The sequence below is a fragment of the Vulpes lagopus genome, chromosome 1 (assembly GCF_018345385.1).
Source record: "Vulpes lagopus strain Blue_001 chromosome 1, ASM1834538v1, whole genome shotgun sequence".
NCBI lineage: Eukaryota > Metazoa > Chordata > Mammalia > Carnivora > Canidae > Vulpes > Vulpes lagopus.
Genome location: NC_054824.1, coordinates 30,208,273 through 30,224,841, shown reverse-complemented (window position 1 = coordinate 30,224,841; position 16,569 = coordinate 30,208,273). Strand labels below are relative to the sequence as shown.

The following is a 16,569-nucleotide window of genomic DNA, read 5'->3' as shown; positions in this document are numbered from 1 at the left end:
TCTGCCTCTATGTCTCTCATGAATAAATAAATAAAATCTTAAAAAAAAAAAAAAAGTTTAACAGGATATGGACATTGGTTTATGAGTAAAATGCAAAACCCAGTAAGACATTTCAGTAAAATAATTCAATCCAACAAATGATTTTTGAGCCCTTATCATACACCAAGTATAAATTTGTTTGGTATAAATAAAAGAAGTCTTCAGCTAAGGTATTCACTGATATATTGAAAAAATAAATAAAAATACAGGAAAATACAGGTGCGAAGAGTAAATGAGTTGGTCAGTAAAAAATACAAGTCTCTGACATTGCATAAAATGAAGACAATAATGTCTGTAATCTCACAGGGTTGTTTGTGAGGCTTAAGTCAATGATACCGTACGAAAAGCATCACTGATGCCTAGAACATAATAAACCCAGGAAAATTGGAAGCTGTTATTATAGCTCTCTCTTCTTTTCAAAGCACCCTTTAATAGATAAATATAGCAGTAATCCTGTCAAAAAATTTTACCTTAAAAATAATCTACTAGGCAATTTTTTTAATGCAATAATTATTTAGGTTTCTTCCAATTAACAGTTTCAGTAGCGTAAGAGTCAATCTTTGATTATACAATGAAAAAACAGGCTCAACTTTTATTTTTGTTTAAAGACTGATTTATTTTAGAGAGAGAACACATGAACATAAGAGGAGGGAAGGAAAGAGGGAAAGAATCTTCAAGCAGATGTCCCCCTGAGTAAAGAGCCCTACCCAGAGCTGAATCTCACAATCCATGAGATCATGACCTGATCTGAAACCAAGATTTGGAGGCTCAACCAAATGAGCCACCCAGAGGCCCCAACTCAACTGGTAGGCCACAAATACTTTGATGAGAACTGAAAAGTAAATAAATAAAAACCAGGACTACTTCAAGAAAAGGGCTTTATAATTAGTCTTTTAAAATTTCAAATATGGAAATATTTTAAAGCTTATTTATATGCTCTCCTGTCTTAATATTTGCTATATGCAAAATATAATTTTTCTTTGATGCTTCAGAACGCCTGGGTGGCTCAGCAGTTGAGCGTCTGCCTTTGGCTCAGGGCGTGATCCCGGGGTTCCAGGATTGAGTCCCACATCAGGTTTCCAATGTGGAGCCTGCTTCTCCCTCTGCCTATGTCTCTGCCTCTCTCTCTGTGTCTCTCATGAATAAATAAAATATTATCTTTAAAAAAATTTTTTAAAAAAAGAACTCTATCTAAATGATTTAAACATGATATACAAGGAAACTAAATGATCTTTTTTTAAACGATTTTTAAGATTTATTTATTTCAGAGAGAGAGTTTGTGCAAAAGCGCGGATTAGGGGTAAAAGGGAAGAAAACTCCCTGCTGAGCAGTGAGCCCAACTCAAGGCTCTGTCCCAAGACCCAGAAAGCACAACCTGAGCTGAAACCAAGAATCAGAGGCTTAACTGAGCCACCCAGGCGCCACAACTAAATTTTTTAACTCTATAATCAACTGTTATATTACTCTCTGCTTATAGTAGGTTAAAAACAATATCTCTTTAGTTAACTGAAGCTTCCATTTTAGGGAAATTTTACTGAAGTTACCTAAGATGGGTAATGACATTTCAATTACCAAGCATGTCTGTTCATCTCCATGGCCTAAACGTCCTCCAGGACCATGACCACAGGTATAAACCTGCCCTTTCTGAGAAAGAAACACTGAATGAAATTTACAAAGCACCACCTAGGAGAAAACAAAAGAATATGATTAAATTTCTCTGAATAAAATAACTTTTATAAAAAGAATAAATTACAGAATACTGCTATTTAAGCTGGATGACATGTATGTGGGGATTCATTATATATTCTATTTTGTATATATATGTATGTACTATAATATATAGTTCTATAATAAATATTAAAAATACAATTTTAAAACTATGTCTACAAATCTGATAAATGGGAAAAGGAAAAAAGAAATTAAGTATATATTACCCACAAAAGACACTAAACAAAGGATAATGCAAATCTCAAGCATTCAACTAGGAAAAGCAGTAGTCAGCTGTTTCCCAACTATAAAATCACAAACAAGAACAAAGCAGTACAACATGAAGCACAAACATCAAAAATACTAACATGTTATTAAAGAAAACAGTACATATGGCTTAAGAATATTTTTTTAAAGGTATTGCCTATACAGGGTTTGGTGGTTCAATAGTATGTCCTTTCAATATCTGTTTCTGTCTAATATACCTTTAACATCATTACATGGCTTTAAATAAAACTTATTTTCAAGTTTTACCCTCTTCCCCATTTCCTTTTCTACCTGCCATCTTTCCAAACCCTCCTTGCCCTATTGACATGCAATTATATATTCACATACCCTTATCAGAAGGCTAATTAAAGGACTAAACTTCATGGAAGGCAATAATATGAAACCAATAGCAGTTTTAAGTACAGGCATATCTCGTAGATATTGTGGATTTGGTTCCAGATTAGCACAATAGGGAAAATTTCTCGGTAAAGTGAGTCAAATTAATTTTTGGTTTCCAAGAGCATATAAAAGTTATGTTTCTATTATACTGTAGTCTGTTAAGTAAGCAATAGTACTGGGTCTTTAAAAAAATAATGCTCTTATCTTAGTTTTAAAAATACTTTAGTACTAGAAAGTACTAAACCATCATCAGATGTTTCAGCAAGTCATAATCTTTTTACTGGTGGATGGTCTTGCCTCAGTGTTGATGGCTGCTGACTGATCAAGGTGGTGGTTGCTGAAAGTGGGGAAGACTATGGCAACTTCTTAAAACAATTCAACAATGAAGTTAACCAAACCAACAGACTCATCCTTTCATGAATGTTTTCTCTCTAGCATGCCATGCTATTTGATAGCATTTTACCCACAGTAGAACTTCTTTAAAAACTGAAGTCAAGGGATCCCTGGGTGGCACAGCGGTTTAGCGCCTGCCTTTGGCCCAGGGCGCGATTCTGGAGACCCGGGATCGAATCCCACGTCGGGCTTCCGGTGCATGGAGCCTGCTTCTCCCTCTGCCTATGTCTCTGCCTCTCTCTCTCTCTGTGACTATCATAAATAAATAAAAATTTAAAAAAATAAAAAATAAAAAAAATAAAAACTGAAGTCAATCCTCAAACCCTGCCACTGCTTTATCAACTAAGTTTATATCATATTCTAAATCCTTAGTGTCATTTGAACAGTCTTTACAGCATCTTCACCAGGAGTAGAATGCATCTCATGACACCACACCTTTTGCTCATCCATAAGAAGCAGCTCCTCAACCCGTCAAGTTTGATGATGACATGGCAACGATGCAGTCCCATCTTCAGGCTCCACTTCTAATTCTAGTTCTCTTGCTATTTCTACCACATCTGCACTTACTTTCCCCAGTGAAGACCTGAACCCCTCAAAGTCGTCCATGAGGGCTAGAATCAAATTTCTTCTAAACTCCTGTGATGTGGATATTTTCACATCTTTCCGTGAATCACAAATGTTCATGGCATCTGGAACGTTTTTCTGTTTTCTTTCCAGAAGATTTTCTGTTTACTTGCCCAGACCCTTAAGAAGAATCACTATCTATGGCAACTATAGCCATATGAAACATGCTTCTTAAATAATAAGACTTGAAAGTCAAAAATGACTTCTTGATCCATGGGCCACAGAATGCTGCTTTAGCAGGCAAGAAAACAACATCAATCACATTGTACATCTCCATCAGAGCTCCCAGGTGACAAGGTGCATCATCAATGAGCAGTAATGTTTTGAAAGAATCTTTTTTTCTGAGCAGTAGGTCTCAACAGTGGGCTTAAGACATATATTCAGTAAACCATGCAGTAAACAGATATGCTATCAACCAGGCTCTGTTCTAGTTTTAGAGCACAAGCAGAAGACATCTAGCATTATTCTTAAGAACCCTAGGATTTTTAGTATTGTTAAGTGAACACTGGCTTCACCAGCTATATTAGCCCCTAACAAGACAATCAGCCTGTCCTTTGAAGCTTTGAAGCCACTCACTGACCTCTCCCAATAGAAAGCTGTCTGTCCACATTGAAAATCTGTTGTTTAGTGCAGCAGCCTGCATTGTCTTGGCTGGATCTTTGGGATAACTTGCTGGGGCATCTACATCAGCACCTTCTGCTTCACCTTGCACTTTGATGTTAGCAAGACGGCTTCTTTCCTTAAACTTCATGAACTCACTAAACTCTCCTAGCTTCAAATTTTCTTCTGCAACTTCCTCGCCTCTCCTAGCCTTCATAGAATTGAAGAGAGTTAAAGGCCTTGCTCTGGATTAGGCTTTGGCTGAAGGGAATGTTGTGTCTGGTTTGATCTTATACTAAGGTCACTAAAACTTTCTATATACCGGTAATAAGGCTGTTTCACTTTCTTACGATTTGTGTGTTCACTGGAGTAGCACTTTTCTTTTCTTTCAAGAACTTTTCCTTTGAATTCACAACTTGGCCAACTTGCTGGTTCAGAAGGCCTACCTTTCCACCTATCTCAGTTTTTGGCACACTTTACTCTCTAAGCTTAATCATTTTTAGCTTTTGATTTAAAAAGTGAGAGACATTCAATTCTTCCTTTCACTTAAACACTTAGAGGACATTGCAGAGTCTTAACAGAACTAATTTCAATAATCTGTGTCTCAGAGAATTAAGGAGGCCCAAGAAAAGGTAGAGAAATAGGGAACAATGGCCAGTGGAGCAGTGAGAACACACACATTTATCAATTAAGTTCACCATCTTATATGGATGCAGTTTGTGGTACCCAAAACCAATTACAATAGTAATATCAAAGATCACTGATCACATATCACCAGAACAAATACAAATGACTTCTGAACAACACCGGTTTGAGCTTCAGTGTGTATCTACTTATAAGCAGATATTTTTCCAGGAAATATAGTATAATACTTTAAATGTATTCTCTTTCCTTATGACTTTCTTAATAACAATTTCTTTTCCCCACCTTACCTTACTGTAAGAATACAGTGTATAATGCATATAAGTATGTGCTAATTGACTATGTTCCTCAGTAAGACTTCTAATCAACAGCAGTTAAGTTTTTGGTGAGTCAGAAGTTATGCATGGATTTTTGATTGAATGGAGGGGCTCAAGTGTCCTGACCTCCATGTTCTTCAAGGGTCAACTGTATAATACTAATGAAAAAGTTTGATATTATTGAGAGAATTAACAAAATGTGACACAGAGACACGAAGTAAAGAAATGCTATTGGAAAAATGGCAAAGACTTACTCAATGCAAAACTGCCATAAACCTTCAATTTGTAAAAAATCCAGTGTTTGTGAAGTCCAATAAAGCAAAGTGCAATAAAACAAAGTATGCCTGTTTATGTACATACATATTTAACCCCTCCACCACACTTTGTTATTTTGCAAACCATCTAATATCAGTATATTAGTTGTACCTTAATACCATTTAAAAACCATTTTTTCTTTTTAAAAATTATGTGCTTTTACATTTATGTCACCTATAATATTTCTAACTTTGGATATAAAAAATTATTACAAAATAAAGCAATCGGAGAATTATTTTCCAGAAAATCAGGTTCTTATGGTAAATAAGAAAGTTAGAAGCTGACTTACAAGCTCTATTCACACATGTCTTTTAATTACTTGGTAAGTTCTGTGAATACGTATATTTATCTAAGTAATAAAAAAGTCATTAATTCATTTAATTATACCGCAAATAACCAAAAAGTCTAAAAATAAAACCCAACATTATATTCATATTTGTAACACAAATTTAGAATTTGTAAAGGAAAAATCATTTTTTGAAACCAGAAATAATACATTTTGCTTGGTTTTATACTCAATATTAGAATGCCATTCTATTTCTGACTTATATTAAACAAGCAATACCAGAGTTTAAGTCTTCCAACCTTGGGACGCCTGGGTGGCTCAGCGGTTGAGCATCTGCCTTTGGCTCAGGGTGTGATCCCAGAGTCCCAGTATCGAGTCCCACGTCGGGCTCCCTGCATGGAGCCTGCTTCTCCCTCTGCCTGTGTCTCTGCCTCTCTCTCTCTCTCTCTGTGTCTCTCATGAATAAATAAAATCTTAAAAAAAAAAAAAAGTCTTCCAACCTTAAAACCTCTAAATTTTTTTTTAAGATTTTATTTATTTATTCATGAGAGACACACACACACAGAGAGAGAGAGAGAGAGAGAGGCAGACACACAGGCAGAGGAAGAAGCAGGCTCCATCCAGGAAGCCCGACGTGGGACTCGATCCCCGGTCTCCGGGATCACACCCTGGGCTGAAGGCAGCGTTAACCGCTGAGCCACCCGGGCTGCCCAAACCTCCAAATTTTTTTAAGGAGATAACTTATTATGCCTTTCATCTTAATTCTCTGGAATATACTGTGCTGAGATTAATAGTATCTGCCCCATGATATCAATTCATTTAGTTCTAGAGTATAGAATCAGTCCATTTCAATTACTACTAATGGGGCTCTCTGTATAACTGGTGCTCAGTAAATATTCCCATAAAACTTGTCTTCTCTTTTCTGACTGTAATTTACAGTGCTTTCCTTCATAACCTATCCAGTGCTTGCTTCAATCTCATTCTGTGGTAAATCAAATTCCTTAGATCCTTAATCTCTTCACAAAATATTCTCACTTCCTTGCCTTAAGTATAGCTCTCTCCTTAAGTGTACTATTTCATCCTAACAAAGGATAAATATGCTCATTTCTTCCATAACACATATATCTTAGGACCTGAAGGTATAACCAGTATCTGGTTTCCTAGCGCTACCATTTATTCTTTTACTCTTGTTTAAAAATCCTTGCTCCTGAAAAATCTCAGCTCATACAAGGTAACTACACCATGTATTATCTCAGAAAAGGAAAAGAGGTATCTTTTCTAAGTGCCCTGTGATCAATCATTAGTGGCTGCTAATGGGTGGAATAGCATTTTAAGAATTATGAGGACCTAGTAAGCTCAGATGAACACACCACACACACACACACACACACACACACACACACACACACACTGCGTTATGGAATAAATTGAGTATGTCAAGAGTAACAAAATCCACGGAGGTGGAAAACATGATTCAGCATAATGAAGACCAAAGACCAAAACTGTACAATTATATCAACTAAAATTTTATAATTACCCATATTTAAGAACTCAGGTTTACTCACCTGAAACTAACAGTGAGTTTCAACAACAAATTCACTTGAGAAACAATGTGAAGAACTATAATTTTTGTGAAATGAAAACAAATGCTAGAAAATCAATAGAAGCTCTTGCCTTTTAAAGTAGTATCTCTACACTGCCTTCTAATTTCTAATACTGTTTGCACAAACATCTCAGTTTTATGGCATTTAACACAATCTAAATAATATTAAAGCTAACACAATCTAAAATAGAATTAGTGAAGTTCTGTTGATTGATTTCTTCATTAAAATGTTACTATCCCTTCCACAAAGTTAACGTAATCCAAATGAAAAATAAACTATCAAACACAAAAGTTATTTTTAATCTCTGAAAGTTCTCATTGCACTTCAAAATACCTGCTTGATATAAACCCCACTCCTGGAGAACAGATCCACCAACTCTGGATGGTGTTTGCTATTCTGGCTTCCATGACCCAGGGTGAAATTTGTATTATCTCCCCAGGTGTAGACATCTGTAGGATCTAAAATGTAAATTAATTTTTATACTTTAATATTTTAAAACAAATACAGTTGAGTTATATACCCTACTAATCAGTTTACCCCAAACACAGACTCTAATTTAACCAGCATATTTAGAAAGACGCTGTCAACTTTATCTCTTACATTATGAAACTATTAACATATTATCTAATTTTAGAAATAGATACCAGAAAATCTAAATCAGCACAAGTCTGTCTCAATGTTAGGAATCTAATACTTGTTCCTGGTTTTGTTAGCAGCTAGTTTAATTGCCAAATGAATAAAATACCACCTGCTGTATCCACTTAGTTTCCATGAAAATAATTACTTAAATACAGAATGTTACTAATACATATATATATTATTTATATGTTACATATACACATATAAAGGTTCTAAAAGCAGCAAATGTATCATTAAGTTACTTTTCCTAGAGAAATATTAACTTCAATAGTTTGCTCTTGATAGATGAAAAATCACACTAGTGATACCTATTAAAGTGGAATAAAAAAAAAAAAATCACCGCTAAGTTTATGATCTAAGTCTTAATTTTTACTTTGGAAGGCATATAACATACCATTCTTGAATGGAATTATAACTATAACTTGCAATACAGTATCAAGGATAGAAATAAAAATGAAAAAAGAATGTGTCCTTATTTATTAGCTTGCTCACTATTTAAATGCAAATTATAGAGTGGACTCATGTAAACCTCTTCTCCTTTTCCACCAATTCCCATTTCCAAAGTTCAAAGGCACACAAATTAGAGAAATAAGCAAAATCAAAAAGATATGAAAGTAGCAGAATCACTTCCTTTTCCCTTCTACTTCAAGTACTGATGTTGCTTTCTGGATGCACATTAATTACTTTACAGTAGTTACAATTCTAATTGTCTTCCCACTTGTCTATGTTTTTATTCTCACAGACGTAATATAGATTAAAACTGAAAATACAAAATAAATCAGTGTTCTGAATAAAAACCCAAAATAATCAGCTAACATACACCAAGATAAAAGTTCTTTGCAGATATCCACACAAAAATAAATTTTCTCATGTATTTTAAAATGAACAAAGTTTCACTAAAATTTTCCCAGCTGTATCTTCATGAAATATATTTGCGGAACTTTCTTACCAGTAGTTTTGAATACTACATGAGTTGGTCTATCCTTCATTACAAGATCCAAAGCTGACAAGCCTTCTTTGTCTTGAATATACAGACTAACACCATGCTAAAAAAAAAAAGATAGAGATAAATATACAAATATGTTACCTCCTATGCCCACCCACATTTTTTCACACACAGAAGAGAACCAAAAAAAAAATAAATAAATAAAAAATCTAGTTCTTAAAATAAGAACTAGAAAACATGAACAAATAAGTAACATTTAAAATCAAAATGAACTAGAGATGAAAATTTTCTACAGTCTGGCTGCCCTAGTTCTGGGTCTCTCTGTATGTGCCTGTGCTTGCACACATATACTTTATGTATGTAAAGAGCCATGCTGGGATCCCTGGGTGGCGCAGCGGTTTAGCGCCTGCCTTTGGCCCAGGGCGCGATCCTGGAGACCCGGGATCAAATCCCACGTCGGGCTCCCGGTGCATGGAGCCTGCTTCTCCCTCTGCCTGTGTCTCTGCCTCTCTCTCTCACTGTGTGCCTATCATAAATAAATAAAAAATTAAAAAAAAAAAGAGCCATGCTCCATGTCTAGTTCAGTTAAGAGCTATAAAGACTTCAAGTAATGGCAGGACAATATTGATATCAGAATTTACGGTTTATAAATATGATGTGATCGGGTGATCCCTGGGTGGCGCAGCGGTTTGGCGCCTGGCTTTGGCCCAAGGCGCGATCCTGGAGACCGGGGATCGGATCCCACGTCGGGCTCCTGGTGCATGGAGCCTGCTTCTCCCTCTGCCTGTGACTCTGCCTCTCTCTCTCTCTGTGACTATCATAAATAAATAAAGAACTTTAAAAAATATTTAAAAAAATAAATAAATAAATAAATAAATATGATGTGATCATCTAGGCTGCATCTCTTCCTGCCTTGAATTTTGTTACGTCTGTTATTTACATTTAAGACAATTCTATTCCTTTATTTCTATTAGTGTGATACAGGTTTTCATCTTTGTATTCAAACTTTAAAGCAATGTTTAATTGTAGCTTCTTATAAATCCTAATAAAAAAATCTGGGAATGTGTCTATGTGTTTTAAGGATGAATTTAAAGTAATTTTTTTATCTTCACAGTTCAAAATCAAACATGAAAGAGAACATTTTCTGTCCCCCTTATATAAGGCAGTTAGCAAACCCTATCCCTAACACCATACTTTTCTATCTTTTAAAATATAATAGAAGAGGGGTAAGGGGGACAGATAGTAATGTTCAATTGATATTGTTGTTACTTCACTACAGTTTTTTAAATATAAAATGTTCTTTTTGAGAATAATCTTTGGAAAAAAAAAGAACTTTTGGTACTTGCTGACAGTTTATTAAGACATTCAACAATTAGACTTACCTCTATTTTAACCTGTCTATTGTGTTCATTACATATCCCTATGACCTAGATCAGTGCCTAGATCAGTGGAACACATCAGGCACTCAAAAAAAAAAAAAAAAAATTGTTCCAAATACTTTACAAATAGCAGAGCATTTAATCCATACAACCTTATGATTAGGTTAGTTCTATTCACAAATGAAGAAAGTTAAAGCAGTTTTGGGACACCTGGGTTGCTCAGTTGTTGAGCATCTGCCTTTGGCTCAGGTCGTGATCTCCAGGGTCCTGGGATTGAGTCCTACATCAGGCTCCCCTTGAGGAGCTTGCTTCTCCCTCTGCTTGTGTCTCTGCCTCTCTTTCTGTGTCTCTCATGAATAAAATAAATAAACTCTTTTAAAAAATAAAAATAAAGCAAGTTTTTCCAGAATAGAAATGTAAGTAAACTATTTGTATGAAAAAACAATGATATACCAATAACATACAACAGGACCCTACAAGCATAAAGAGTCTTTGACAGCCACTCATCTTGTCATGAAATCAAGGAGTCAAAGAAGATATGTATAAGATAGGCTGTCTCTATTCCAGTTTTTGGTAGACAAGTAGTTTCTGCTGAGGTTTCTCTTATCTTTGGCAATCAGGAACTGGTAGTACAGGTGTATATTTATTGTACAATTTGTTTTGGTAATTAAAAAGTCTTATAGCTATAAAGTTGTTATCAAATGCAATTTATTTAAAATGTGTACTTGTGTATAGTCTCTCTCTGCCAACCATAATACCTTAAGGGCTACAGTTGTCATAATACTTTAAATGCTACAGTTGTCCAGAAATAGAATTGACATGCACACCCCAATCACTGCGGCCCTTCCAATTAAATGATGTTAAAAGGTCAAAGGAAAAAAGGATATGCTATGTTGAGACATGAATACTAAATGGATAGGAAAAGTTTTCTGTGAGAAAATTTTACCAGTGTAATGTATCCACTCTTAGATATCTATCATTGATCAGTTGGGCTTTGATGATGACAAACGACAATCAAGCCAAGCACAAGGTAGCCAAAGGCACAATTTTCTGGCTTCTCTTAGCCAAGGAGGAAAGAATGAGGATTTCTAAAGGGAAATGAAACTTCAAAGGGAAGGAAGGTTCAAAATTCAGACCAGGCCCTATTTCAAACTGAAGCCCCAAATCTTGACACCTGAATGGCAACTCCTATGACAAGAGAAAATCCAAGGATGCTCATAAGCTTGACAGAACTAGGAGTCATCCAACTTTCTAGCAGAAACTGTTAAAAAGGTGAGGTTTTAGAGGTGGGAGAGGATAAGAGTAGATCTGGTAAGATGTGTTAACTCTTACCAACCTAGCTTTCTGTATAAAATAAAAGGAATTGAACCAATATTCAAATGTTTTAGATATAAAAGGAATTACCAGTACTATTAGTAAACTTTCTTTAAAATCAAAAATAGATGAAGACACTGAAGATAAACTCCCTAATGTGACCATAAATTCCTTGAGGACAGGAAGTGTTTTGCTCTTCTCTGTATCCTCTACAAACACGACAAAATGCCTAAAATGTTAAAACATTTTGACTTTTGACTGTTAACGTGCATTCATCAGTGAAATGACATTGGGATACATCTCAGGAAACTTCATTATTTGACTATACAGTACAACAAACCTAGATTTAATTTACTTAGTGGGAAATTTCAATTCAATTAAACTGACTCTATTTTTTTTACAACTATATACTATATCCTAGCCAAACAAGAAGAAACATGGTACCCAAAAACAGTCCCTAAATGTTATATTTCAATAACTAGTGCCCTTTTAAAGCTAATAACAGGGATCCCTGGGTGGCGCAGCGGTTTGGCGCCTGCCTTTGGCCCAGGGCGCGATCCTGGAGACCCGGGATCGAATCCCACATCGGGCTCCCGGTGCATGGAGCCCGCTTCTCCCTCTGCCTGTGTCTCTGCCTCTCTCTCTCTCTCCCTGTGTGACTATCATAAATAAATAAAAAATTAAAAAAAAAAAAAAGAAGCTAATAACAGTTACAGAAAAGTATATCATTTTTCTTAAGAATACTAAAAGATTAAAAAAAAAAAAAAAAGAATACTAAAAGATGGGCAGCCTGGGTGGCTCAGTGGTTTAGCGCCTGCCTTCAGCCCAGGATGTGATCCCGGAGACCCGGGATTGAGTCCCACGTCAGGCTCCCTACATGGAGCCTGCTTCTCCCCCTGCCTCTCTGTGTCTCTCATGAATAAATAAATAAAATATTTTTTAAAAATATACTAAAAGATACATAATACTGATGAAATGATAAAATGTGTGGGATTTACTTCAAAATAGTAGGAGATAAACAAGACAGCAGGGACATGTATAACATAACTAGCTAACAGTCCACTATGTATTAGAACTTTAGTATATGCTTAAAATCTACATCATAAAAAGTCTAAATAAAAATATATATGGGATTTGAGTTCTAAAGATCAGTCAGTTACAATAGTAAAAGATAACAAACAATTGATAAGAACAAACTCAAATCTCTGGAAAATAAATGGGGTGTTTGAAACAGACTAAGAAAAACATATACCAAACAGTTTTAAGTAAACAAATGATACTTACCTTCAAGAGAGACCAAACACAATCAATATGTCCATAAAAAATGCTTCTGTGCAAAGCTGTCCATCCTGATTCCTTGTCTTTCACCAGCAGATCCACTCCTTTCTCAATAAGCCAATCTAATACTCCTTTCTTTCCACAGGAGGAAACAAGGTGGAGGGCGTTTCTGCCAAAGGCATCTTTGATAGTTGCAGCATTGTAACAATAACTGGAGAGAAAGGCCTTAATCTGGTTTTCATTCCCCTTTGTTACGACAGAAAGGACATCCAGAGCATGCTTCAGGGATCGACACTTTGATGTGCAGTCAGGGATGGAAGAATTCATCCTAATTGTTTTATACTGCTTAGTAGTTCTTCGAAATAGTTAAGACTAATTTTTAAAAATAAAAAAGCCAGGACAAAAAGGTGCTATTCAGTAAGATTTATAGAGAATAAATGACTTGTTTAGGATTATAATTTAAATCCTAAATGGCAATAGTATAAAACTATATATCTTTGTACAATTTATTTTGGCACTTAAATCAAAAAATTATAAATAGTTCTATAAAGTTTATATCAAATGCAAATTCTTTATTAAAAAAAAAACTTTCCACAGTTTATAAATTATTCCTGGAATCAAGCACCAAGGGGGAGTGAGGAGGGGAACTCCCCCTCCACACTGTCCGATCCTTTTAAATATCCATAATTGCAAGGGTGACCTATAAAAGAAAGAGAAAGAAAAAGTAAAAAATACAAAATTTACCCCTCACTCTCAAGTGCTTTACAACTACCTCTATATTTAAGTGCCCCCTAAAAAAATAAGTGCCCCCAATTCCTATTTGAAACACATAAATAAAAATGTATCACCTTTTCACCTTCATACTTCACATCCACAGAATTCTAGAACTATATCAATCAGCTTTACCGCCTTTTGTCCAGTCACCTGTTTGGGGTCAACCACTGTATCTGTACTTTGGAGTCCATCGCTTTCTTTCCAAAAGCTTCATTCCTTCTCCCCTGTATTTTTACACTCTACTAGCTATGTCCCCACAAATTATAAGCACACTTAATTCTACCATCTTTATAACAATCCCATCTCAAAACTTTACCCCCTAAAATTATTTCACCACCATCACCATCCAACACCACCCATCACCACCACAAAAGCGAATCATCTCTCTCATCATTCAGTTTTTATTAAGGCTTAGACACTGTAATAATGTTCTCTGTGCCTGGAAAGTCCTTTACCATATGAGCAGATGATAATTAAATATCAGGTATCAAAACCACTAGGTATCAACCTGAAAAAAAAACTTTTAGATATTTATACCTTATACCAATATAAATCCCAGATGGGGCAATGATAAACAAAAATAATACCATAAAAACACGAGAAGCATGGGAGATTCTTTTTTACAATTTCAAAGTACAAGAGGACTTTTAAAGCATAATCTGAAATTTGAGAATTATAAAAATTATAAAAATTTAATCAGTTTAAAGCCTACATTAAAAAAAATTTAAGACAAAAAAGGAGAAAATCTACCTTACCATATAGTCTCTACAAATTAGAGACCAACAGAATAAAACTCAAAGAATATGATATTTTCAAAAAAAAAAAGGGGGGGGGTAATTTAAACAGATTTTTTTTAATAGACTCATCTCACTCAAAAGATATGTAAATTAAAACTATAATGAGATACCATACAACAACATGAATGGAGCTAGAGAGTATAATGCTTAAGCAAAGTCAGTCAGAGAAAGACAAATACCATATGATTTCATTCAAATGTGAAATTTAAGAAACAAATGAGCAAAGGGAAAAAAGAGAAAAATCAAGAAACAGAGCCTTAATTATAGAGAACAAACTGATGGTTACCAGAGGAGAGGTGGGGGGAGGGTTATATAGGCGATGGAGATTAAGGAGTGCACTTGTCAGTGATGAACAAAGGGTGATTCATGGAATTGTTGAATCACTACATTGTATCCATGAAACTAATATAACACTGTTAACTAACTGGAATTTAAATAAAAACTTAAAAAAAAACTATAATAAGATACCACTTTTTAATCTAACAAGATAGCAAAGATCAAAAGGTTGATATTATGTACTGACAAGATTCTAAGAAAATACATACCTACTCCATTGCCAGTAAACATATACACTAATACAATCTCTTTGGAGAGCAATTTGGTATAGTTATGAAAATGTAAAATACACATTTTTTTCTGACCCAAACAATTTTACCTCTAGGAATTTATCTTGTAAAACCTTACATTATGTGTGAAATGGCATAAGTACAAGAATATTCACTGAGTCATTGTTTGAAATAGTAAAGCATGGAAAAACCCTAAATAGCTAAAAGTATATCCATGCAAAAGAGTATTATTCATGCATCAAAAAGAATGAAGCAACTATGTATATGAAATAATGTATAATAACTATTATACATTATTTATAATGTATAATAAATAATAGTATAACTATTTATATGAAATAATCTCTAAGATACACTGTACAATGTTCTTTAAAATGAGATGTAAATTAATACTCTTTCTAGAAAAAATGTATATGTATTTACATGATTATGCATGAATATGTACAAAAGATGTCTCGAAGAATATACAGGAAAATGGTTAACAGTAGTTCCTATGGAGAAGAGCACCACTAGCTGGAGACAGAAATGGAAGGCACACTTACTTATATTTTACGATGACCCAATTTTGAATGCTTTACCATGAGCATGAATACCTATTCAAAAATAAACATCCAAAAAATAGAAATACTAATATATTGATTAGACAGGCTGTAGGAAAATCTAGAAAACTCAGCCACCATATAAGAGCCTTTATTTCCTTTTTTTCCAATATGCTACACTGTCTGCTTTCCCTTGTTCAGATCTGGAGAAATGAAATACAATGTCAACTATATGATATGATAAATTACTATTCTTCAGTTTCTTTACTTCCTGTTAGAAAACTAACCACCTATGTATTAGAAATTTTATATCTAGAGTGAACTACTTTCCATTCAACATTTCTCCATCATCTTTTTATTTATTATCTCCTAATTATTTTTCTTTCAATATTTTTGTACTCTGGATTTTATTTTATTTTAGTCCTCTGGATTTTTTTTAAGATTTTATTTATTTATTTGAGAGAGAGAGAGAGAGACAGCAGGAACGGGGAGGGGGAGAGGGAGAAGCAGACACCCCACTGAGCAGGAAACCTATTGTGGAACTTGATCCCAAGACCTTGAGGTCATGATCTGGGTCAAAAGCAGATGGGACTGAGCCACCCAGGCGCCCACCCCAGTCCTCCGTATTTTAAATAACCAGTCAATCCATTTCATAATGGTTACATTTTAAAACTTTTATAACAGAAATTCTATATAAATTCTCTTCTCCAAGGAACTGATCATAAATACTTAACAGAACAATCTTAAAACCAAAAAAGACTCCAAGTAGCCAAAGCAACCTTGAGAAAGAAGACCAAGGCTGGTAGCAGCACAACCTGTGATTTCAAACTATATTACAAACTAGTAATTAAAACAGTAGGATATTGGCATACAAAGAAACACATAGATCAATGGAAAAGAAATCCATGCATACATGATTTACAACAAAGGAATCAAAAATACACAATGGCAAGAGGACAATCTCTTCAATAGATGGGTGTTGAAAAACTGGACAGCCACAGGCAAAATGAAACTGGCTCCCTATCTTAAATCATACCCAAAAATTAACTCAAATGGTTTTAAACACTTTTAAGACCTGAAACCATAAAACTCCCAAAAGAAAAGAGGCAGTAAGCTCCCTGACATCGGTCTTGGAAATTATTTT

The 16,569-nt window shown here is 34.7% G+C and overlaps 1 protein-coding gene across 3 annotated transcripts in view; it reads right to left on the bottom strand.

Moving 5' to 3' along the window:
* Positions 1 to 16,569, bottom strand: part of IBTK (inhibitor of Bruton tyrosine kinase) — a 94,901-nt gene that overhangs the window by 69,785 nt on the left and 8,547 nt on the right. For all 3 annotated transcript variants that reach the window (XM_041759595.1, XM_041759579.1, XM_041759586.1), the window contains exons 2-5: positions 12,756 to 13,449; positions 8,782 to 8,878; positions 7,527 to 7,651; positions 1,612 to 1,722 (exon numbers count right to left, since the gene is read on the bottom strand). In XM_041759595.1, the coding sequence (XP_041615529.1) occupies positions 1,612 to 1,722; positions 7,527 to 7,651; positions 8,782 to 8,878; positions 12,756 to 13,076 (654 nt within the window). In that variant the 5' untranslated portion in view covers positions 13,077 to 13,449. The remainder of the gene's footprint in view (positions 1 to 1,611; positions 1,723 to 7,526; positions 7,652 to 8,781; positions 8,879 to 12,755; positions 13,450 to 16,569) is intronic.